Source organism: Gymnodraco acuticeps, unplaced genomic scaffold (assembly GCF_902827175.1).
Source record: "Gymnodraco acuticeps unplaced genomic scaffold, fGymAcu1.1, whole genome shotgun sequence".
Taxonomy (NCBI): domain Eukaryota; kingdom Metazoa; phylum Chordata; class Actinopteri; order Perciformes; family Bathydraconidae; genus Gymnodraco; species Gymnodraco acuticeps.
Genome location: NW_022991013.1, coordinates 193,734 through 220,345, shown reverse-complemented (window position 1 = coordinate 220,345; position 26,612 = coordinate 193,734). Strand labels below are relative to the sequence as shown.

Sequence of the window (26,612 nt, the reverse complement as noted above, 5' to 3'; positions counted from 1 at the left end):
ACTGGGCTAATCTTACATGTGCTTAATTAAAATAGAGATACATGCTGATAAAACCCAGTTACTACTTGGCTGTCAAGGACGTTTGACCTGGACATAAATAGCTAACCATTGGGCCAAATGTCTCAAACTATTTCATAAATACTGTTTGTCTGTGTTGGCTAGACTGCATTGACCAATAGATGTCAATCACCACCGCCCCAAGGATCATACTGTACTGTAAATACAATGGAGAATGTAATGTGAGGTGAACAGCATGACTGGTGTTGTACAGTAGTTTCAAGGAAATGGAAGGTGATGGTGACCACTCAGAATCCCATATGTCCATATTCTTCATTCCCGTCCTTCCATTTCCCGGTATACTGCAACACCTGTCATATTTCCCATTGACTGTCCTCTATGGGAAATATAATATAGCAGAGCAGTGAGTCACACATTGTGACATGACCACAAGAACACAGCCAACGTGCTACTCAACCTGACTCGCTCGGAAACATACTTGTCCTGGTATAAGGAAAACACAGACACTCATCACCGAGGTCACAATATCAATCGATCCAGCAGAGCAATAGCCTTAAGGCCAGGGGTCGGCAACCTTTTTGATATGAAGTGCCATTACAAAAAGCCTCGCTGCGGGGAAGCAGTGTGTGGACCTGTCAGCGCAACTTACATGATGCAGAATTTAACAAACACATTTAAATAATTGGTTTAAACCGCATAATAATAAGGACGATCGTCCGTTCTGTGATTCTCCAGAACACACATGTTATGATATTAGGGTCATGCAGAGTGAGATGAGATCGCTGTCCCTTTTTAAGAGAGAGAGAGAGAGGGGTGTGGAATGTGTGTGTGGATGGTAGAGCGAGAGTAAGCGAGCGTGTGTATGTTTCTGGAAGTGAAACGAGGCAGCAGAAAAACAGAGGTCTGTGATGTATTTTGTGAAACAGAAGAACAACTAAATAAATGCAACGGCCTCCCAAGAAGACCTCGCCTATCTCCAGTCATTTAAGCTAAAGTGGGTTATTGAACCTGAAGCTTGTTGCTTCTGTCCTGGGAGACGACAGAGAGTCACCCCCCCTGTTTCCTCGACTACGGTCTGGGAGCCGACAGGAAAGTTCAACGAAAATCTAATTTAAATATTTTGTGTAAAACACATTCCCATTTATTAATGAGTTACTACCATTTCTAATAAGGCTAAGCAGTACAGATAAATGTGGGCTCACTATTTGACAAGCAACCGGTCACAGTTGCCCTGTTTATCTCATGTCTTATAAAAGCATATTAATAATTTATAAAGTGTTCACAACCTAATTAACAAATGAATTACAAACTATTTGTAAACCCTTTATAACGGTAGTCTTATTGTAAAGTGGTACCGACATGTGTATGCATCTGCTTGCTCTTATTTACTGCAATTGATTGGATTAATAGTCAATTCACTTTTTTTTTGCAACGTCTTTTTGTATTGTATTGTATTGTATTGGTGGACAAAGCTCATAAATGTATATATTTAGCATATACGTAATCGCCTATGGGGATAACCAAGTGTCGGACCTTACCATACGGATCCACATGGGCATGCAGTGGGTGTTGGCCGAGCGGTGGTGCAGATTGAGGACAACCACACTGAGGATGACTGAACATGTGACCAGGATCATAGTGAACATGATGTAGTTGACGATGATGGGGACACCCAGTGAAGTCTCAGGGATCTTATTAGCCAGCAGCAGCAGGAACACAGTGAGGGTGAGCAACACGTTGATGGACAGACCCATCTTCTCTCCTGGTCGGGGAAACAAAAAAACATGTTTCACAAAGCAAAGAAGATAGCAGTTTAGCACCAACTGCTCTGATTCTGTCATTCACCAGTAATTACTCTAATGGTAAATTCATCTACTGTGAAGCTGATTAGCCAATAGATCAAGGTGTACTTAGTGGTTACCCACAAACTGTGTACTAACGCTTGTCTATATTTGGCAGGTAAATAGAAATTGATGTGCATTAGGGCCGTGCATGCTCCCACAGTGGGTAAATGTCAAAGCAGTGGCATTTCCCTCAATCACTTCGTTGACGTAAATCACCGCAAAGTTCAAAATGTCAAAGGTTTCGTCAGGTGATTTTTATGAAGAGAAGTGGAAAAATAGGTTTTATTTTTCATTTTACAAAATATATACTGTATTACCTCTAAACATTTGTATTTTTTGTGAATTATTGGAATGTCATCTCCCCATGTAATATAAGACCAATTCCCTATAGCTATATGGTATGGCAATTATACAGTATATGCATCAAACAGCTTAAATGAGTAATTTAACATGGTTTTGCACTGTGTGAGTGAAAAGTAAAGAAGTTTCTTATTGGACCCACCCGCCAGGGTTAGGATGAAGTGGTTGAAGTGAGTAAGTAAATAATATTAATAATGAACCTTTTTTGGAATGTGTTTTGTTAACAGTCTGTAAGTATCATTTCTTACCCAATGAATTTTGTGAAACAAGTCGATAAGAAAAATCTTGTTGAACCATGTAAGTGTTGTGGACGAAGTACATTCTTGGGCTGATTTCTACTGTTTAATTTGAGTGGATATTGATTTTGCGGGGCTCTATGGGAAACTGATATATAATCTGAAATGGAATACCCTTGTGAGAGTAATTGGAGAAGTATGTGATTGCCCAATGTACCCAGACCAGAGAAACACAATTACAAAATGGCATCAGGAGCTTTATAAGAGTGGATAACATCAGTCCGGTTCTGAAATCTTTACATTGGCTTCCAGTCGGCCAAATAATTGATTTTAAAGTACTATTGCTAGTTTTTAAATCATTACACGGTTTAGGACCAAAGTATATTGTTGATCTCCTACATAATTACGAACCATCAAGGTGCCTCAGGTCTTCTGGGACGGGTCTGCTATCGGTTCCGAGAGTAAAAACAAAACGTGGAGAGGCAGCGTTTAGCTATTATACCCCGACAATCTGGAACAAACTACCCAAATAATGCACGTCTGCAGAAACTCTTACTATTTTTAAATCGAGACTGAAAACATATCTCTTTGCCGCTGCTTTTAATTGAGCTGCTCATATTCTACAGTATGCCTTTTAAACATGTATTGTATACCTGTTGTGTTTATTTTATTATCTTACAGTACCTATTGTAAAATGCCATTATATAATGTGTTTTTACTGTATTTTTTCCGAAAAAGTCTTTTAATTTGTTTTGGAAAGCACTTTGAATTGCCGCGTGCTGAAAAGTGCTATATAAATAAACTTGCCTTGCCTTGCCTATAGACGATAATCAGGCAATTTAACCCTAACTCAAGCTTGATCAAAGTGGAAAATGTGTGTACTACCAGTCAGATGATATCATAGTTAAACTGGTTTGAATGTTTCATTATGTATGGTTGCTATACCTGCGTCAGGAGGCAGGTAGAAGTTGAAGATGGCGATGATGGTGATGAGGATGCAGGGGAGGATGATGTTAAAAACGTAGTACAGAGGCTTCCTCTCCAGGATGAGGTAGAAGGTCATGTCCTCATAGTCATCATCGTTCATGTTCCTTCTGCACGGCCTGTGTATGATTTGCCACTCGCCACCCTCTGGAAAAACATTTGGAGAATTTAGATTAACAAAAGGACATACATCTGCATACCAAGGGTCCAAACTGTCACGATCTGTCTTTGTTTCCTGTTTTATTTTGAAGAGTGTTCACCCACTGTCTGTTTTTACTTCCTGTCTTTGTGTTTTCCCTCCTGTTTTATCACCTTATTGTGTTCACCTGATGCCTTTATATTTTGCCTTCCCTTCCCAGCTGGGTCTTGTCCTTGTGATTAGTATTTAAGTACTGGTTGTCTGTTAGTTGTTGTCAGATCCTGTCAGATGTCATTTGTGGAAGTGTTCTTCTGATTGTCCCATGGAGAGTTTTGTTCTGTCTTTTTGTATGTTAAAAGTAAATACGTATTAATCCACATGGATCCCAATACATATGAGTGTACGAGAATATTTTAAAAATATATACAATTGTCTTTATTATAAACTTGTTAGGCTTTAACATCTATCACTGTGTATATCACCATTCAAACATGTTTAAATACGTTTAGGAACACAGTCTGTAAACACTGACATTTTGACTTTATTTGATAATTTTACAGTGAAAAAGTGACATTCATATTTCTCCTTTTGATTATTATAGTGTTGAAAGTTCAAAACAAAGCACTTTGGCAAGTTACAGTATAACTTGTAAAACGTTTAATAAGCACCATAACTTACATGATACTAGTTTCTCGGTCACGATTGGTTGTTTCCGTGAGCGGCCGAATGTCACGGTAAATGTTGAGGCCACAAGGCATTGCAGGGCAGCATTTTCTCCTTTCCTTTCGTAAAGGAAGGTCCAGTGTTTCCTAAGCTAAAGGAGGTTATAACGGAAGTTTCAAACCTCCTTTCCTATCATGGCTGCCACTGAGGCACTTCTGGGTCATTTCACTCCTTTAGGAACCTTCCTAAGCTTAACTGACAACTTGAACGTAACCTAAGTGTCTAATGAGAGAAATTGTAAAAGAGTAAAGTGGTAGTTTTACTGTATCCTCCCTAAAAGCCGCGGATACCCTTTCCTTCTCTTTCCCTTCATCCATCCATTTATCCTCTCATAGGATCCCCATCAAATTCTCACCAGTGTAAGCCTCGTCCAGTTGGATCTCCCTGATCTCCTTCCCTTTTGAGTCCAGCGCATACTGCACGTCGATTTCTGTGAAGTCGTACGTGTAGGAGCGGAATTGCATGGTGCAGTTCTGCCAGTCAAACGGGAAATATTTAACCTAGACGCAAGAAAAAGAGGAAGAGGGTTGGCGGGATTAGTATACAATTAATTGTGTAGTAAATGTTTTGTTTGTGTGTGTGCTGATGGTCACCTTAACTCCACAAGAGCTGCAGTACAGGGCAGGGGGCGTCCATGTTACTCTGCCATTGTAATACGCCTGGACATGGACATGCAGGGCCACATCGAACACTCCATCATTACTGCAAACAGAGAGGAAAATGCTGCTTTTTTCTTGTCATATAGAAAAAATAATTAATTTCCACCATGATCTCTAACTAACCTATACCAAGTAGACTTAGCAACCCTAACCCTAGCAAGCAAAAACTACTGTTCGTTGATCTGTCTTTTGTTTATTTACACATATGAACAGATAATGTTCTACAGTTGAGGGCAAACGGGCAACTGTGACCTGGTGGGGTGAATGGACGTCTTCCAATCAGGAGTCAGTGGTTTGATGCCAAGGCTTTGCGGTCAACATGTCAAATAATTCTTGGGCAAGGTACTTAACCCAAAATTGCTCTCGTAGGCATGTCTACAGTATTGAATTTGATTTGGTTTAAAAGTGTCACATTAAAGAAAAGTAGTGTAAGGATCTCGCTTAAAATGATTGCCACATCAGAAACTCCACATACTGTTTATTTTTAAGACATAGGACACATATTACATACTTTGATGTAGGATGGGCTAATACTTTAACCTGTCTTTCAGAGATAATTGGCTTGATTAAAAAACAAAAATCTGGACATTACGACTTCCTGAAGTGGACACAAGCAAAAATGTAATTGCAGTGCATCACATATTGACAATGATGCACATAATATGAATTTGCAGCATCCTGGGTCTTCATCTAGCCTCCGCCCCTTGTTTCATTGATCAATCAAACTTTATTATTATACACAACACCTAACACAGTGCTTGACAAACCAAAAAGGAAATACAAACTAAACTAAACGGTAATAAATACTGTGGCAGCAGGGTGTGGTTAGAGTGCCGGCTGCTGGAGTGATGGGAGTGGCTAAGCCGGAGGCCAGACAGCTGATCAGAATCAAGTCATGAGTCAATAAATAAAAGCAGGCTGGTAACCTGATTCTGGTCTCTTGCAGTAGGCTGGGTCCTGAGAGGGGCATCCACTGACACAGGGCAGCCTCAAGAAATAGAGGACGGCTTTATTGCTTAAATGTTACTTCATTTACCTCAGTTTCTGCCACCTGGCTATTTTTAATAAACTTTGTTTTGTTTTTGCACCACTACCACTCTCCTTCCTCAAGTGTGAGCCACAACACTCACAATACCAAGTAACACAAACATTTGTGATTGATAAAAACACTTAACACCAATATAAATCAATAAGCACAGGACTGAATGAACAATAATGAAATACATAATTATTAGATCAAGAAAAAAAAAAAACATAAATAAGTTGGATAAATACGAATCAAATAACATTAAAAGTGCATAATAATGCATATAATTTAAATGCCAAATAAAGAGGTGGGTCTTGCTTATAAACTACCTACAGTACAAATAAAGAGAGGGTCAGTTCTTGTCTAAAGTAATGAAAATACTACGTCTTGTATGTCTGATAATTACAGTCCCACTGCCTCCTTCCGTTCTTTAACCACAGTTAGAGACTGCGGCCAAATGTTGATGTACTCCATAGTACATCAACATTTGGCCGCAGTCCCGTGCTGCAGGACCACACTCAAATATTTTAATTGGCGAGTATGAAATGCAGGATACACTTTGCAAGACTCTAAGTGTTGCACTAATGTTGGATATACACAGAGCTCTGGTCATAAGCTCATAACACCATACACAACAAAGACATTAAGTCATTTAGATGCAGATTTAGCCGTCTGTCAGGGTGCAGTGTTTTGGCTTTTATGGCTGTAGGGATTCAACAAGAAGAAACCTTTGTCCTTAAAGCGATCCCTCCTAAAACCCTGTCCCTGTGAAGATGCTGCAGCTTAAATGACCAACATTGATCAAAGAAGGGTATACACACTTTTGCATTTGAGTGTGTGTACATATTTGTGTGCGGTTCCAAGTGAGCGCCTCCCGGGCTGAAGTAGCTGAATGGTGCCGTCAGCTGGGTTTTAAGGGAGCCATGCTGCTTAATTGCCGATAAAGCGTTGATGGATGGACCAGTGGGGTTCTTTACAGCGGTGTTAATGTGAGTGTGTTTATGTGTGTGGGGATGTGAGAAAGAGAGACTGCACTTTTAAGTATCTTAATTTACTAATTTAATGCTGTGACAAGAGTGTTTTCCCTCTGTAGGAACTGTACCTGCACTGGCTCTTTGACCTAATGTCCACAGTCTCACCACAAACTATCTGCAGCATGTTCATGATCAATACGGCAACAGGTACTTATACTGCCTGTACTTAGTGTTAGGGAATAATTCTCCTGGACTCCTAGATATCTAACCTTTTTGCCCTTTGATGTTTATGACCAACCCTGACGTCTGTTATCTCCAGTGGCGAACCGTGTCTATCACAACTGGACCTTCTGTAGACACCATAGGTAGACACACACGTGGTTCTCAAATGGGGGTACACGGACCCCTAGGGGTACGTTGGAGTACTGCAAGGGGTACGTGAGATTTATTTTATGTTAATGAAAAAAACTAAATAAGTAATACATTTAAACAAACTACTAATAGTAGATTAACTACTTTATTCAAAAGTTTACAGTAATTCTGGATAATAAAATGGGAAAAATAAACGGGGTGCTCTGTTTTCCTCTCCCTCTCCTGACAGCCCGTCAGGCTCAGCAGCTCGCTGAAGAACCAGGGGTTGCCGACCCCCATGCTCATATGTTTTTTCTCTTCATTCCCCACGCCCCAACATTTATAAATAAATATACCAATTTTAGGAAAAGTTACGAAGTTTGAGCAGTGTGGGTTTTATATGAACAGAGTTACACATATTTCAAAACGCGAAGTGTAATAACTGCAGTTTGCTTCGCTGTCAGAATGACAAAGATCCTCAGTGAAGCACAAGCCAATGTTTCTCACTACATTGTAAGTACAACGTATTAAAAAGATCAGTTCAATGCAACTAATGTCATCTCAGTGTTATTGCATGATGTTAAAATTGGTTTGCCATGAATTTAGTAATGGATTGTAAACATTTGAAATGTAGCATTTAAGTGTTTCTCATGTTGTTGTTTTAATAAATCAGACACCGATGGTGCAGCACTGTACCTCTTTATATAGGCTTTTTCCCCCTAACAAATAGTTTTTGCGCTGATCAGGGGGTACTTGGCTGAATCTTTTTTTCAAAGGGGGTACATTATTGAAAAAAGTTTGAGAACCACTGGTCTAGACCAGTGATTCTCAAATGGGGGTACACTGCAAGGGGGTACGTGAGAAAAATAAATAAAAAGGTTAATTAAAAAAATACCATGCATGATTACAAAAATAATCTTTGTACAATAAGTGAAATAGAAAACACAATTTTATATAAAATATTCCTAGAACCACTAAGGGGGTCCTCATACTGTATAAACATGTCAAATTTGAGTATTGTATTTTATAGTTTTTTTTTATTGGTTTGTTAAACATATATTACTTCAATTGAAAAACTCCTTGGAAAAATCTGTTTTAATTTGTTTTCATTATTAGATAGAATAGAGAGCGATGAAACCCTCTTTAATGGTGACATTTGTTCTCTGCTTTTAACCCATCCTAGTACCAGGAGTCTAGTACTAGGAGCAGTGGGCAGCTATTGGACAGCGCCCGGGGAGCAATGGGAGTGAGGGGGGAAGGGGGTTGTCCCGTGCCTTGCTCAAGGGAACCATGGCAGGGCAGGAGGTGAACTGGGACCTCTCCAAGTAGCAGTCCACACTCCATATTTAGGTCTAGTCGGGGACTTGAACCAGCAACCCTACGGCTCATAGTCCAAGCCCCTATACTGACTGAGCCACTGCCGGGCTCATTCATGCATAAAGATGGAAATATCCTTAGTTTGTTGTAATTCATGCATGAAGGAGTTAATAAATCACACACTGATGGAACATCACTATATTGTAATTATGTATATAGGCTTTTTCTATCAAAAATGTCCCGGGTCGGTCAGGGGGTACTTGGCTGAGAAAATGTTTCACAGGGGGTAGATTACTGAAAAAAGTTTGAGAAGCATTGTTCTAGAGTACTCTGGAACCGAGGGAAACTCTGAAAGAATACGCCCGTTGGCTAAAAATCAATATATGATTGGTTGATCAAACTGTCAGTCCAAACGTACGCTCTCATTCAGTGCAACGGCCAGGGCATTCTATCAAGGATGTAGAATACCTTGGTTGACGGATATTCTACCCAGAGACCCAGAACAAGATCTGATTGGTTGCTTTCTTTTCTAACACAAAACCACTGAAATGCGTAGTGCATGGTCCGAGAAGGACAAACAAATCAACGTAACACTGTAATATTACAGATCAACAACACAGATACCATTCTCATTTATTCATTTTAAATACATTTTATTACATCGATTTTTTGTTTGTTTTATCTGAGTGTTCCAGGGTATTCTCTGAATACCTTGAAGGCCCTGACGGTTCGCCACTGGTTATCTCCCTTAAGGAAATGGGCTGCTTCAGCCATATGTTGTTGTTCCCAGTTTATGACCGGGCAACTCTCGGTCACAAATGGTTTATTGTTGTAAGAACGCTGGAACACTTCCTTCTCTGTGTTTGTGGACTCCAAGGTGTGAAATCTTCGAGGCTATAAGTGTCAGACGCAAGTAATTCAGTGTGCCCAGCTGATTAGGCTATCTCCTCAAATATGTTGATTACTCTCTGTGAACCAGTTAAAAGGTCTAGCAAGAGAGAGGCTCTTCAGAATTGACGTGGCATCTCCCGTGAAGTCAGAACCTCTGACTGTGTGACTTGTGATGTGAATCCTCCGGCCGAAGCTCCTAATAAACCATCAGTGTTTGACATCAAAGCTCCTGCTCATCCCGTGTCTCCTTCATGGGTCGGTGACTCCCACTGCATTGCTACACAGAAGTTTCTCCCACACTTACAGTACAAAGGACATTTTCTATCTACCTTTATATCTGTAAAGGTTTCTTCCTTTGTATATAATGTTTTAGTTTTTTTTTAACTTTATTTGGCAAGAGATAAACAGCTAAATAGAGGACGACATGTAGCAAATGAGTACAGTGTGTCATTCGAAGGCCACTGTTCAGACGTAATACTTTGTCCTCTCTACAAGATCAGTTATCGTCAAGACTCTTATATCTGTATTTCTTGAATAATGTATTGAAGCATTATTTTTTCAAATTGTGCTTGAGGAGGAATGACAAACAATAACTTGAAATAGCCTGTAATGGAAAACTTAAACAATTGAGAATTGGCAAAGACATTTTCTGCAGCCATGAGGTGACACAGCGGTTGCCCAAACCAATTCTGAAGAATCTTTCCCCTAGTCAGAGATTTTAACTAGTTCTTAAAGAATAAATCAACATTCTTCATATTAAGATAAGCAGGACAATAGAACTGTTTGTCCATAACTTAAGGTTATCTTCCAGAGGAACTTGTACATCTGATATGCTGGACTTCCAGGTGTCCCTGGACAATAAACTGGCAATAGAAAAAGATAACAGCAACTCTCCAGGGCTACACGCCTGAGCCATGAGAAACGGGAAACTGAGCATAAAGAATGATGATCTGGGTCAAAGGCTAACAACAAGCAAAAATATTCCTCAACACCGCCTTGCAGATGTATGCCTAGTCAAGGAGCCAAAAACGTGTTCCTAAGGTCACATTTACGTTCAGCTTTGACCACCAAATTCTAATTAGGTTATTGATGTTTGTGCCAAATTATAAAAATTGACTCAAGTGGAAACAGGAACTGTCGTAACTATTCTTACAACAGTTCAATTCCTGGTTTAATGGCTTCGTATCAGCAATGTATTAGAAGAAAAATAAAACCACCAAACTGCATTTCCTTGCTGCTGTTTTTGATGTGAAATACCAATATCTACCATTTTGTAGACTAGACAAGTGTATCATTGATCATTCACAAATGTTAACTTAGTGCACCAGAGTGCTTTGCATGAGCTGTTTAAAAAGATACTCTGAATCTCTCTCCTGCAGACCTAGCCGAGAGCAGCCATTGGGGTCATGACAAGGATTAGAGCTTTTATATTAAATGACAACTCGTGTTATCATGACCTTAAATGGAGGATGTAGGGAGCATATGTAAAGTTGATTATATAACAAACAGGAAGAGTTAGCTAGCTGTTTGACAATTGCCGAGCTATGAGCAGGGTGGATGTAACGACTGAATGAAAAGGCATTCCCAGTATTTTCCTCATAAAACATGTGTCGCTCTTATTCACTCGATGCTATGTATGGCCTACGCAGAAACCATCCTTCACAGATAATGTGGAAAGTTTGGAAAGAGACCAAATAGTTTGTCTCCTCAACTCTCTGGAGCTTATTAATTCATGCCAAAGGGAGTGCAGGGCTTGTGCTTACTTATTGAAGAGGACCATGTCAGGCAGCCAAACCTTCACAGCGGGGATTCGCATCACGTTAATCCCATCATGCTCCTTGGGTTTCCATTGCAACCGATAATCCGTCCATTCCTGTTTGGAAAGTTAAGAGTTTGTGTTGGAATAACAATTACTTAAAAAGGGCAGAAACAACAGACAGACATAAAGTGACAGAAACAGAAGCTTTATGCTGCGTTCACACCGGACGCGATGCGATGTTTGGGGGCGGCCGGTCAGTGCGATTACATGTACAGTCAATGCAGAGACGCAGACAGACGCAAATTCGCTCCAACGGCGAGCATGAAGCGGTGGATATGGCGCGAATCACGCGATTGAACGGTGCCGCGTCAAACGCGAGAGTTCAATTTTTTCAACTCGAGCGTCAAATCCACGTGACGCGTTCTCGCGGAAGCCAATCAGCGGTGAGGATCTCAGCCTGCCGTCACTGACGTTCAACCAGAAAACATCAGCCGTTAGCTGTTAGCAGTTAGCACACAGAGATCACAGCTCCTCATATCTGTTCAGAAACTGGACAAAAGTTAAACAAGTACAAACCACAGACTGTCTGTGTCATGGCGAATACAGTCGCTGGTTCATTTATGTCTGTAGGCCGTTGTTATGAGTGTGGAATGAGCATATCCAACGTTAGCTTAGCCTGGTCGACCCAATCTCCATTCAGAAAACAAGCATTTTAAAAGGCTTTTCGCCTGCTGTCTTGTCTGCAGACTTGTCAAGCATTAACTCATGGTTTTTACGAACCGGTTTCAGTATGTTGTTACTTCGGCATCATTTAGAAACGTGTATTACAATTTAATCACGGTAAAATATGTTCATGTTGTTGTAGTTAGCTCCCGAGCCAGCGCGTCTTGTTTGAATGATGCGAGTAAACACAGCTGGCAGCTGCGGTGAAACATGGGTGAAACTCGAGCGATTAGAGCGATGCGAATATTCGCATTGCGTCCGGTGTGAACACAGTATACATTTACACGTCTAACCAATTTGTCATTTCACCAGTAGATGTTTCCCACTTCTGTAATTACATTCCACCGGGATGATTCCCTTGTGCATTTGTCCTTGCATAACAAAACACCATTTGCATAATTTTTCATTTTGCACATTATTAGGACTATTCCAAGTGTTCTCGCTTGGTTATTTGTGGGGTGTATCGTAAATGAGCTATAGGCTACAGGGGAAAGGAGGTATCATGTTAACGTGCTTATTTGAGGAATAATGATATGATGAATCATATGAAATAGAAGGAAGCAATCACTTATAGTGCATAATGAATGCAACTTTCTGTTTTAGTAGTAACAAGCTCTTGTTTCCCTTAAACAAACACACTTACCAGATTCATGATAACAACTGTGCTCATTTCTTCATTCTTCATATTCTGAAACAAAAATTAGTGTGTTACTGGTACATCTTCCAAGTAGTGTTGTGATGATTGATAAGATGAGTCTTATCATAATGTTGGACATTTTCACTACAGGGATCATCTTTGCAAATTAACTTCAATTTTACATTTTCACACACTTGTTTAACTGCTTGGTGATCTACTTCTGAGCACTGCTCCATAGTTTATCTTTTCTGTAATGGACTTATAACTTCTCACTGTACATTTTACATATATATTTCATTGAATATGTCATTGTAAATACTAAATGTAAATAAAATCCAATTTCTTTATTGTGTTAGCTGTAATTTAGCTTATCAATAATGTTTTATTTGTCAGATAGTTTACATGTTTTTTTCTCATGGTCAACTTTTATATTTTCACCATTTTAGTTCTGTTTTTTTAGATGTTTATATTGTATAATTGTTTATTTTCTACTCATATGCAATACTTGTTTTACATGCTGCTGCAATGAAAACGTTTCCCAATTTATGATCAATGAAGTTTATCCTATTGTATCTTATAGTGATGTTTGCAAAAAGCTTTTTCTCAAAGATGACTTCTGGAGCTTGTTCATGGATAATACATTTTAATAAGGAACACAGGAAATATTGGTGAGTATTTTTTCCAGAGTAATTACTATTTTGCTCTGAAATAGTGATATTTAATCATTTTGGAGTGTATTTATTACTCATAGCTTCTAGAGTGCGATCAAAAATGCAGAGTCAATTCTATTGGAGTCAAACCATGACCACGCTGTAACGGAGGTGATCTCTGGGGCCGTAGATCTCGGTCTCTTATATTATATAGCTTCATTATTGGCGAAGTATATTACTTTGTTCCACGCTAAAACATTGCACAGGAATCTATGTCATGTATGCATCTATTTGTCACGATCTGTCTATGTTTTAGTTTGTCTGTCTCTGTTTCCTGTTGTAATTTGAAAAGTGTTCCCCCTCCCGTCTTGTCTGTTGCTGGTGATGGTGATTGTGTTCACCTGGTGCCCCTGTGTTTTCTCCTCCCTCCTCACCTGTGTCTTGTTGGTTTGATTAGTCCTGTGTGTATTTAGGTTATGTTTTGTCCTGTTAGTGTGTGTGAGGTCCTTGTTGCTGGTGACTGTGTTCACGTGAGAGTCATATTGAGGCTGTGTATCATGAACCACAGCGATGAATAAATGCCCACACCGGGTTGTATTTTAACTCTCTGCCTCCTTGCTTGGTCGGGCCGCTCAATGGTCAGCTTCACACACGCCCACACGTGTTACTTCAGCACTTTGGTTTATTGACCTTTTTTATTATAAAGATCATTATGGTTCATTTATTCTATTCTGAGTAAAATGACCTTCTATTGGGAGTAAAATTACCTTCTATTTGGAGTAAAATGACATTCGATTGGGAGTGAAATGACGTTCGATTGGGAGTAAAATGACCTTCTATTATGAGTAAAATGGCAGTAGAGTTGTTTTTAATATACACTACATAGAGTAAATAACCATTAAGCAGAGTCAAATCTAAGCACATAGAGTAAAATTAACTCTAAAAATACAACTCTGAACAAAGAGTACATTTTACTCTATATAGGTTGGGACCAAATGTAATATTTTTAGAGTAACATTTTCTTCAATTTGAGTCAATTTTACTGTGAGAAATGTACTGTGAATTAATTGCTCTGATCAATATTGAGAGACCAAAGTTAGTTTTTTCCGTTCCCTCACATGTTACATTATATTTCCCCCTCACATGAGTGACAAGAACACATATTCACATCAATTCCATTGTCATTTTGAAGTCAAATCTGCTAGCGAAATTCAAAATATGCTCCAATACTGAATAAAACGTTCAATTGGAGATTTATTTATTTATCATCATGTTTTTTTTCATCTTCTGGCCCATTTGTGTCACAAGAGGAAAACATTTAGTAGATTTCTCAACATCCTAAACATGGCTCTTTCACAGTGTTTCAAACTATATTAAACAGATTTTGTGCTTCGCAGAGAATTCATATTGAATATATTACAGTGATCTTAGGAGACGGAACAAGACACACATTCTTCTCTCTCTGTTCCTGCATTCCTAACCTTGTGCTTCTGACACTTTCATGTTAGTTTGACAGCATTAATATGAAAGAAATGATGGCAACGTACTGCTGTCATGAATTTGATGTAACCTTGGTGCTTGATCAGATATGATATGCTATACTGCCATCAGATAAATGTAGAAGGGTTTGTCCGACATGACCTTTAAGCTAAAAATTAGGAACTTTTGCCTATAGTAAGTTTTCATCTGCCCTTAATTTTGCCCAGATGAAAGTGATAGTGTCAGTGCTGTGAAGGTGTGTGCTTGTGTAGGCTACATGTCCACAACAGGAAATGAATAAATGTGTGTGTTTGTGTCCATGTGACGATCCGACCATCCGGAAGGTGGAGCTTCCCTGAGCCAGGCCGGCTATTTAAAACGCATGAAGGAATGTCAGGGAGACAGCTGGGACAGAAAGCAGTAGGGGGGTGTGGGGTGGGATAGAGGGAGGTTGACTTAAACCATCTCCCTCTCTCACCCTCACAAAAACTCATCACTAACCTATCCCTTACTGATACTTCCTGTAACTGTTTGAATTCACCTCAGGCTTATGTTGGGGGGAAATGTTAATAATAACACTGCTGTTATCCAGCAGACAAGTCAAGGGTGGGGGGGGACGGAACATCCAAGTGGGTCAGTTTTCAAGAACGTTCCACTCCAGATCTCAAGGGTCCCATGTGACTTCCTCTCGTGAGTGAGACTGACCTTGAGTGGAGATGTAAGGCTCACAGGCTCTGTTAGCTTAGTCCCGAGCTAACAGGCCATCAAACAGGAAACTGGTCATCCTCAAATAGCGCTGGAATCTGCAGTTATTTAAGCGGAGTTCCTGTAGAACACTACAGAATTCACCCAACTGTGTGCAACGTTTGATGATGTTATGAACTCACACACTACGACGTTTACTGTTCCTGTTTGTAGGACTTCCAAAGCAGGTACAACGCAGAAACGCAGAACAAAAGTGTACAAAAGGGGTAAACGCAGAAACAGTTGTCATATCTTCCATAATTCATTTTGGAAAGAAACCAAACACTGTTTTTAGGATTAACGTAAACCTGTTGTTGGGACTTTAGGCCACGCCTCATCAATGGCGCATTTATTTGGGTGACGCAAGTAAACTCAAATGTTACGCAATAAAAACGTATATTCGTGTCCGGTGTGAAGGCACCATTGGGAGACCTTCGTTGGAAAAAAAATGCATTAGTTGTATGATAGTGGGGCATCCATTTAATGATTCTATTTTAGCCTTTATAAAAGCATTTAAACAGAGAAGTGTTAATCCAGCTTCAAGTCGCATCTGCTATTTACTTATGAATAAATGGCTTGATTTCCGGCACATTTGCTTTTCAGTTAATGGAAGACATAGGTGGCCAAATATTAACTGTTTGTCTATATACCTGCCACTGTTGTGTTGTGTTCTGGTTGTGCATGTGAGTGTGTAAACAACTAAGTGTAAGGGTCTTGGGCCTCACCAGTCCAACCAAGGAGGAGAGGACCATCCCCACTCGAACCACCACCCTATCTTCGGGGCTCAATGCTGGCCGAACCTTTAGGTTGTAGTTGGTAAAGAGCTTCACCATCAGAGACTTCTCCTCATCCAACGCACCTAAATCAAAAATATATAGAAGGCTTCATTGATTCTGTTGATAATGGATTATGTTCATAACCCCTTAAGCAAACAATAGCAGTTAACGTGGCGACTATTGGGAACCAATTTCCATTTATATGCTCAATGCCCGACCCTCTTACTGCTTAAAATTCCTAGAATGTACCCAAAGACTTTGAACTAAAGTGTCAGCAAGGTGCAAAATCCAACACACTGGTGACAAGTGAGGGTGAAGTTTACTGATTGGCAGGTAGGGTGTGTCGTGCATCCAAATATGCTACCTGGATGTACCCTCTTGTTTTGCAGGTGTGTCAAAAGTGCACATTGAGTTGATGCTTCCCAGAATTAGTTAGCACAGTAGAAAGCCCTAACCCTTAGAAAGCCAGACTAGGGTTAGGTCAATGAAATCAATGGGACATCCTCCCCGACTAGATATAATCCCATCTATTGTCTCAGCACCAACTCACATTGAAAAAAAACAAAAGGTACACAAATACAATGAGTGTTGGTGGAAGAGAGTGGAGCGGAGGCTTGTGAAGGGATTGGGTAAAAGATCAAAGTGAAGTGTGTGACTTCATGCAAAGGGAGAATGGTATGGTTAATTTACAAATATAGTCCATTATCTTCTGTTCTTTTGCTTTGTTTGCAGTCTTCCTTATCAAAGGGAATTTTAAGGTCTTTGATTTTAGTTAGACATTTTCCTTGAAAGATACAATTACCACCATTCAAATGGGCAAATAACATAAAAATAAGCTGTAAGAAATGTTTCATTATCAACATTTAACACTACTGTGACATATACCGTAAAAAGCTATGGTCAAAAGCCAATGCAAAATATCCCTCGGACCATAATATATGTCTTATAGAAGCATCAGTTATTGTGGCTTCCTACTCGCTTGTAAAGCTGTCTACCTAACAAAATGCAAACGCTTACACCCCACACCATATTCATACATTATTCCTGCTTTATTTCCAACCATTTCCTCCTCCAGTTTTGGAAGGTTAGACACATTTATAATCGGCAGCTCTGGTGATGCAGCATTCATCACGTTTGGCATGGCTGTGGCCCCGGCAGGATCTGACCTGACAGGAATAAATGACAACGATCACCAAGCAAGGCAGCCCTATTAGCTAGGCGGAGGGAAACATGGCTGCTGATGGGCGAGGCTGTGAGGTGGTTTTAAAGAGCTGGGATTTAGCATTTTTCACTCTTTTCTTATTTCAAGTGAACTGACTTGGTAATTAGACAGATTAAAGTACAAAGTTGATGTTAGGGTAATGTTGGGCCAGTGAAGGATGCTTGCAATGCATATAACTGAAAGAAATAAGCACATTTGAATAAATGACATAGGACAAAGGAAGTGTTTATGAGAATTCTAATGATAAAAGTAAAAAGTTGGCACACTTATGGCGCTTTTCCACTGCAGGACCTAGCACGGCATAGTTAGGCCTTGGTAGGCCAGGCTCACTTTATGCTGCGTTTCCATTACAGTTTACCATCTGGGATAGCAACTATAGTAACGCAGTGTAGGCGGGGCGATCGGCTGTTCGGCGGGCGGAGTAACGCTGCGTAAAACTGCTGTGACGTCATCTTCAATGCGAACCACAAAACCAAAACATCAGCCGTTAGCTGTTAGCACTCAGAGCTCACAGCTCCTCATATCTGTTCAGAAACTAGACAAAAGTTAAACAAGTACAAACCACAGACTGTCTGTGTCATGGTGAATACAGTTGCTGGTTTATTTATGTCTGTAGGCCGTTGTGAGTGTGGACGGAGCATATACAACGTAAGCTTAGCCTGATCGATCCGATCTCCATTCAGAAAAAGTCTCGCGGCATTTTGTGTTATCACGACATGTAATCTATTGATTCGTGTTCACCAACACGATTTTCCCCTTTTTTTCGTGTCACACAGAACGATTTTAAAAGCAATGTATTTCTATTGGTATGTTTCGTGCCTGCAGCACGTCTTTTTGTCCGTTCGGGTCTTGGAAGACCGTAAACTGTGGGGTTCATAAAAACATGTTCTTACTCAATATCAAGCCACGATTATTGTTTTTATTTGAAATCGTATAATGTCTGACTTTTTTTGTCGTCTGTGAGGAAAATAAATGGGGCTCAGAGCCTCAGAATACTGAAATCTGTATTTTTTTAAATATTTGTTTCCTTCTAATTTGTTATTCTTTTCAAAATAACACACTGTTATTTACTCAACAATAACACACAATTATCCTTGTTTTTATTTATTTGTTTAATTCCATAATCTCAGGCTTTTTAGCCGTCCGTCAGGAACTGAATTTCAAAATAAAAATAACCGGAAACAGACGTAGGCCTATAAGGGACATTTCGAGCATCATTGCGATACACAGCCACTGAACTGATTACCCAAGATCCTCAGCTATGGTTTAAGCTCGCTGATTGGATGTTTTAGCCGCAATGCATGTAGGGATATGGTGTTCATGCCATATCAAATCCTAAAAACATTTGAGTTCAGGATGGCCGAAGACACTACACTACCCATAATCCCCAGCTATCGTTTAGGACTACAGTCCACGTGATTAATCTTCAAGCTCTGGGATTGGATGTTGGAGTGGCAGTGCCCCAAGGTTACGCAGAGCGTCAAACAGCTGTTTGAAATGGAACGAAACCACGCCAGACTATCCAAAACTGGAATCGAACGCCCCCCCAGAACTACACATGCTGGCTATTGTGTTTGGCAAAATGTTCTATGGGACGTCTCTACTGAACGTTTTCGTTTTTCCCACAATTAGAAGTTGCCAGTATTAAACACATTGGTGCTATCAAATGTAAAACATATAATTAATAAATGGGTGAAAATCGCTTGTGTCCATAATGCGCAGCATTAATACCCACATGACAGCTCATTGTTACTTTGTAATTCTACTCCACTACAATTCAGAGGTTAACCTGGTATTTGTACTCCACTACACGTATTTGAGTTACTTTGCAGATTCTGATTAATGATGGGAAATATAAACAACCCTTAAATCAGACTTTAGTTACACCTGAGAAAAATTCAGGGAAGGTGATTGTCAAGTGCCAACAATCAGGAGAGATAGTTGATAGTTGGTGCTTGAGAAGACTAAACATGTATCTGCAATTGACATGAATGGAAACGAGTAATAAAGTATATTCATTACTCGTTATTCTCTACTAATAGTTCATTAAAGACTGTATAATGGCTATTTTGCACATCCCTTTCAAGATTTTCTAAGGTTTATTGACATATCATACACAACTATGGTGTAGTTATGCAATGAATGAAAAACTTGGGTCGCAGGTTCCTCAACAGTGCATTACAAGACATCTATCAATATGTGTGTACCTCCACCATTAAACTGTCCTATTCTGCACATTTCTTATACTATGTACATACATAAGAGTATAATTAATATGTATAATATCAGTTAAAATAAGTGCTTCAACATAGTTAACATTGCAGGAAAGCAATATATTAGACGTTAAGTACTTTGTCAGGCTTAATATTTATCTGTAGATAGATACCCCCAAAGCTTATTTCTTATTTAAAAGAAGACCTTAATCTAAAGTATTATTAAATAAAGGTTAATTCGTTTTTCTGTTTTGCACCTTCTCCTATTAATATCTTTGTACATCCGGCACTAAACTGTTTTATTGTAGAGATCACTTACAGTATCTTCTTGATTTTTTATATTCTATATTTCTATCATTGACCTTCTACTTTCCCCCTATGAAAGTATGTACTCTTAATATTTTTTTAATCAAATATAACACATAAAAACAATAATTAAATAACGTGCTTTAACCACTAGGTGGTGCACACAAGGTACACACAGCCATAATAACTGTGTATTATTAGTAGGACACTTATGTATGTACAACATCTGAAGATGTGTAGTTTTATTCATGTTTTCACATCATTTTACAGCATATTGCTATACTATTTCAGACTCAGTATTTACATTCTTATATTCAAAGAAAATCAGTAATATCTTTAAAAACTACAAGTCCTTTTATATCAGCTGTGCACCGTTATGGTGTAAATATAACCTATCTACGAATTAGATCAAATGTAAAAGTCAGCCGAATTAGTGTTGATACGGCAAGGAGACGTATTGTGTGAAGAGAAATGTAAGATGTTGTTTAATTGTTGATATATTTATGATCCACGTCAAGTATTCAGTTTCGGCGGCATTTCTTCCAGTTTTTCCAAAGGTCTTCTCATCAGGATAATAAATAATATACATATAATGAATAATAAATAAAAAGATAACAATAAAAGATAATAAAAAGATAATAAAGATAATAAGAATTACGGCAGATCTGTAATATGTAATGCAGCCAAACCGTGTATTACAATGCCGTTATGTTATGACTTTCAAAGAGAAAAGCAAGAGCGCTCGGAATTAAGTATTATTTTTTCTATTATTTTCTCTGTTTTTCGGATTTGATATGGCATGAACACCATATCCCCAGTGGCGTTTTCTCCCGGAGGCCAAGGGAAGCCAGGCTTCCCCTGTTTTTTCGGATTGTAGTTATAATTTAAATAAATAAATAAAAACACTTTGTTTTGTTTAGATAATTCTCCTTTGCTGTGTGTTGCTGCCGGCCCGTCTCTCCCCCATTCTCGTTGAGTATTTTACAAAGAGTGAAACAGCGCCCCTCTAGATGTTATGGTGAAACAGTAGATTGCACTCACTGTTGCGAGAGGAGGCCAGCCGAATCTGGCTTCCCGTGGTGAAAAGAAATTGAGGGATTGACCAATCAGATGAGGCTCACGTGATGCCCCTGCCAACCTGTGATTGGTCAGGGCCATGCCAAGGGAAGCCAGAGGCGGCTGGCTTCCCTTGCCTCACAATCCAATCAAATCGCATCAACTTAGTGTTGCAGTGACGCATCCTAAAGTCCGGAAGTAAGCTGCGCTCGGTTTCCCTCGACAAAAAAGGAATGGGATTTCTCCATAGGATTTAGGAAAATAGCTCGAAATAAGGTCAGTGGAAAACGAACCTGTTAGATAAATGCACGTTTTGTTCAGTCGGATAATATCCACATGCCTACCCTACTTTTATAATTATCGAATCGATAGAAGATAGATAGCGTCACTGCACCACTCTCACCGCCGTTAGAAAGTAGCAAGCAACTGAAGCAAGTGCAATTATGGAGGGTGGAGATTTGGAGTATTTCATCAAAAATAATTGTACTAAACTTCCGCTACAGCACGAACAACAAGCCAATGCCCAAACTGGAGCTGTGTACAGAGAGGAAAAAAGGAGCAAATCGAACGTAAAACGTTAAAGGTCTCCTGATTTAGTTTGTGAATGAATGCTTATTAGAGTTTGGGCTGGAGAGTGCGTGCGGACCTGTCGGTTAGATAACAGGCGTTATCCTGTAATCTGATAAAAATGTGTGTAAAATGATATCGGGTGCTGTAATCATTCATCTGGTTACGTTATTACATTGACCACCACACCCCCGACCCAAAAGAAAGGACGTATTATTGGCTTCCCCTAATTTTTTCCCCACGCCACGCTACTGCATATCCCTACATGCATTGCGGCTAAAACATCCAATCAGCGAGCTTAAACCATAGCTGAGTATCTTGGGTAATCAGTTCAGTGGCTGTGTATCGCAATGATGCTCGAAATGTCCCTTATAGGCCTACGTCTGTTTGCGGTTATTTTTATTTTGAAATTCAGTTCCGGACGGATGCCAAAAAAGCCCGAGATTATGGAATTAAACAAATAAATAAAAACAAGGATAATTGTGTGTTATTGGTGAGTAAATAACAGTGTGTTATATTGAAAATAATAACAAATTAGAAGGAACAAAAGATTTTTTTGAAATACAGATTTCAGTATTTTGAGGCTCTGAGCCCCATTTCTTTTCCTCACAGATGACAAAAAAAGTCCAACATTATACGATTTCAAATAAAAACAATAACTGTGGCTTGATATTGAGTAAGAACATGTTTTTATGAACCCTACAGCTTCCGGACCCGAACGGACAAAAATACATGCTGCAGGCACGAAACACACTACCAATAGAAATACATTGCTTTTAAAATTGTTCTGTGTGACACGAAAAAAAGGGGAAAATCGTGTTGGTGAACACGAATCAATAGATTAAATGTCGTGACTATAACACGAAATGCCGTGAGACTGGGTTGTGTCTGCAGACCGGTATCAGTATGTTGTTACTTCGGCATCATTTTGAAACGTGTATAACAATTAAATCACGGTAAAATATGTTCATTTTGTTGTAGTAGTAGCCCCCTTGCCAGCGATTATCTCTGACCATTCAGCAGTCGAGAGTGTTTACGTCACTAGTTTAGCATATTCAGCCCGGTTGTTGGCCCGGTAAGAACCTCGATTTTGGAGGGCCAGAAAAAAGGTGAAAAAGTAGCCCTGAGCCGGAACTACCCTAGCGGAAAAGCAAAAAAAAGCGGGTTTGGCCTGGCCCGCATAAACCGTGCTACGTGCTGCAGTGGAAATGCGCCATTAGTAGTGACCAAAGTGATTTCATATGGACATTGAGAGCAGTTCGATATGAACCAAATATTTTTCTGAGTGGTTTGAATACACTGTGCTTGTCCATAACAAGTTGGTTAGTTATCAAATCAACAGCCTCAAACAAGAAAGCCAATTATTCTTAATGAAGAAATGGAGGCCACTTAACTGACCAACGATTTATTATGGTTAAAGTCACTTTCGATGGTATTTAGTTACGTTTTTGGAGTTGTGACCTGACTTTACCTTAAACATTACCCTAATGTTTCCATTTAAATGAAATATGAAATATGCGATGTGCATCTATTGTATTACTATAATTTTTTACATCAAATAGTCATCCTGTTAAACTTATGAAACTCACATTCACCTCAGCTGTAATTTATTTTTAACTCCAACCAACAATCACATAACCTTTCCAAATCCAAAAGAGGTAGGTTTGCGCGCGGCAAATGTGCACGCCCAAATTAGGTAACGACATGTTGAAAATGTCAGAAAAAGAGATAAATATCCCAAATCTCAAAGTTGTATTATATTTTGCGCGTGTGTTTGTGGTCCTCTTTGAGTTGAGACACTGTAGGTGAAGGATGCTTCAGGAAAAGACCAAACACTGGATGTCTTTCAGTCGCCAACATGTGTTTTGAGACACTGATACTAACGGGGAAATCCTGCAGTACTCAAATGCCTCGTCTCTGTTCCCTTAAACTCATTTGGGAGTGATTACCCATCAGCCCCGGGGGTGCAGAGGAAAGGCACCTTTCCCCCCGGTCTGCACGTTGTTTCTCTTTCAGAACACAGAGGACTGTTTTTGTATGATGCGATCACAGACACGTTGCAAACGGTGTCCGCCAAAAGTCGAGTCCAGTGTCTATGTAGTGTCATTTGTATTTGTTATAGTTTGGGAAGATTGAAAGCCAGCTAAGTCGGTAGGTGGTAGAAACATTTCAAAAGTGGTAGACTACCGCCCAAATCGGTAGGTATGCAATCAGCATGCTCTAATAACGCTAAACCTGTCCAATATTACGTGCCAAACATTAGCATGTCAGCAAGTCACGTTGAGCATTAGCATGCTAATGTTTGCATTTACCTCAAAGCAATGCCAAAGTACAGCCTCACAGAGCTGCTAATTGTGCATTTTGTATGGCTCTTCTGAGTTAAAATACCGTGTACTTATTTTAAAGAATGTGTTGATGCTGTGACATTTAACTACTGTTTAATGTTTGGTGTGATTCAGTTTTGTCAATGAGGCAGAAAGGAAACATTCATGAAAACTAAAGCAACATGAGCTAAAGGACAATAAAGTAACTTGAGCTTTGTTTATGACGTCTTTTGCCCTTCTCATAGTCCAGATCTGTATTGCCAAGCCCTATGGATTATGTTAAATTGATCTCCACACCATGTCCAACGGAAATGTAACTATTGTACACCTTTAAAAGTCCTATAAGTATGTGAACTGTGCCCCAGAGACAGGGTTGCTAGTTCTGGTGAACTCCTTGTTCAATGTTGCATTCAACATGTGATAGTAATGTATTGTCAAAGTAAAATGTGTATCATGGCTACTACAGCTAGGTTACATTGGCATTTTGTGTCAACTTACCTCCCAATGTGCTCAGGCAGCATACACAACATGCCAGCAGGAGCAGATCCAGGCCTTTCATGGTGGCAACCCAAACCAAAAATATCTCCCCCAAGGCCAAACAGATCCTTAGTAAATAAATCCAAACTTTGTTAGTCCCTCTTTGTCTTTCCAGTGCGGCCGACTGGAACTTTTCAGTGCAAATGTTGGTTTGGTCGGTGTGTACTGTTGTTGTCTGTCAGTCAGGCCAGTCTGGCCAACTGCTGTCTCCTCCAATTACATGCTTGGGGAGGGGGGGATGCGTGTCACTGGTCGCCCCCTCAGTCAGTGTGGATCATGCTGTACTCAAGCCCAATGAGAGCTTAGTGTACTTACATACCACTAGTTCTCACTGGTTCTTCATATGACATTTCCTTCTCTGCTTCCTCATCTTCTTCTCTCGTATTTTTAGAACCAAATTGGAAACAATGAAGCTACAATACACTCAATGGGTCACTGGCTATGATACCTTCGGAATTATAGCAATGATTGATCTACATTTGACACTTACTTTGTGCCCTAAAGATAAACCTTCATTTTCTCTATCTTGCTTATTTCGCGTCCATAATGGAATCTGTGCTTTGCAATTTCATTCAGGAGCAGAAGTACTGGTGGTGTGCTCTTTATTTAGTGAAATGTAATAAGTAGAGTAGGCGAGCCTCTGTTTCCACATGTATCATGTTGTATATTAAAAAAAACAATTAAAATAATTGTGTTTGTCACCTAGAGATTAGCTACCATAACACCTCATAATGTGGAATCTTCTCTCTCCGAAAGTGGCATTGACTTGTGGAGGTTCTTAGCTTACCATATATGTAAAGCTTACTGTACTTTCCATTAAGTGATGAATGGCTTGAACATTTCAAGTAATGCAATGAAAAGTGTAGCAAAGAAACTAATCGTTAGTCGCTTAAAGGCCTCACTGCTTATTCAAATTAAACATGGAAAGCATGGTTGTCTTGTATGGTGGAGAAGTGATATACAATGCCCTTTCTGCAAAAAAAGAGCATTGTTCAGTCACCCACTCCTATTATGCCTACCGTATAGTTAAACAAAAATATTTCACTGCCACACTGCTGTATTTCCTGAAGGCCTATGCAGTAACACATCTCTACCAGCCTATATCCCTTTGGTTCATGCCACTGTGCTTTCACTCACATTCACAGGCCTTCCACACCACCGTAATTTACGATCCACTATCACTGCCATTTGGCCTCCTGCCAATTTAATTAGCATAGAAGCTAACTATTAACAGCTAGCAGCTAGTGTCAAGTCACACATCACATTTGTGGTCATGAGGGAGTGTATATGAAGACACTGTTGGCAGTGAGTCAAAGTCAGGGAACTCTCTCAGGGCATCCATAATAGATCACTGTTTAATTTGGAAGTAAATAGTATAGTTTAATAAGATAGATTGCTTACCCATGATTGTTATTTTCACGGTAAATAATAACAAATGACATGTAACGGAATGATATTAATCGGATCACGTCAAAAAAGTTGATGTCACTGTAAGAACAATTTAATTAGTTTGATGCTGGAGATGTTTTTAAAAATTCATTCCAGCACAGTGTCAACTTTTCTCACTTTGATTATATCGAAAATCCATCAGTGTAATCACTTCCTTTGTGCTTATTTACCTAATTACCTGGCAGAGATAAACTTTGTCCTATCTGAGATTTCAAATTAAAAGTCTGCCAATTGATCTTTGTGTTCAGTTTACAATTAAAAGTAACACAAGAATACTTACAGTAATGAGCAAAAAGGTTTGGGGAGACCTTAATAAAGCAATCTGGCATGGTTGAACATCTTATTCCAAAACCATCAATCTGGTGCTATTAATCCCTTTCAACAACAGGTCAGCCACTTTTGTTGGGAGAAAGGGTAATCCAATTATTCTCCAAGCTTGATGTCTGGGTTTGGCTCTTTTTGAGTAGGCCAGTCAACTAATTCCACTCCAAACTGGGAACACAATTTCTTATTCGAGCAGCTTTCTGCCATGTTATAAAAGGAAATGGACACACTGGAACTGGAAGCACACCATTGTCTAAAATACAAATGTAGTATTATGACTTTGCATGTTTGGAAGTTGTTTTCTTTTCCCGTAGCTTACCAAT

The 26,612-nt window shown here is 39.4% G+C and overlaps 1 protein-coding gene across 1 annotated transcript in view; it reads right to left on the bottom strand.

Moving 5' to 3' along the window:
- The window catches only part of chrnb1 (cholinergic receptor, nicotinic, beta 1 (muscle)), a 30,417-nt gene extending 5,695 nt beyond the window's left edge, over nt 1-24,722 (bottom strand). Inside the window, 8 exon segments of the mRNA XM_034236220.1 lie at nt 1,557-1,780; nt 3,404-3,589; nt 4,660-4,804; nt 4,898-5,006; nt 11,287-11,396; nt 12,649-12,693; nt 16,241-16,374; nt 24,478-24,722. Coding sequence (XP_034092111.1) covers nt 1,557-1,780; nt 3,404-3,589; nt 4,660-4,804; nt 4,898-5,006; nt 11,287-11,396; nt 12,649-12,693; nt 16,241-16,374; nt 24,478-24,538 — 1,014 coding nt within the window. The 5' untranslated portion in view covers nt 24,539-24,722.
- Nucleotides 24,723-26,612: the final 1,890 nt, after the last annotated feature.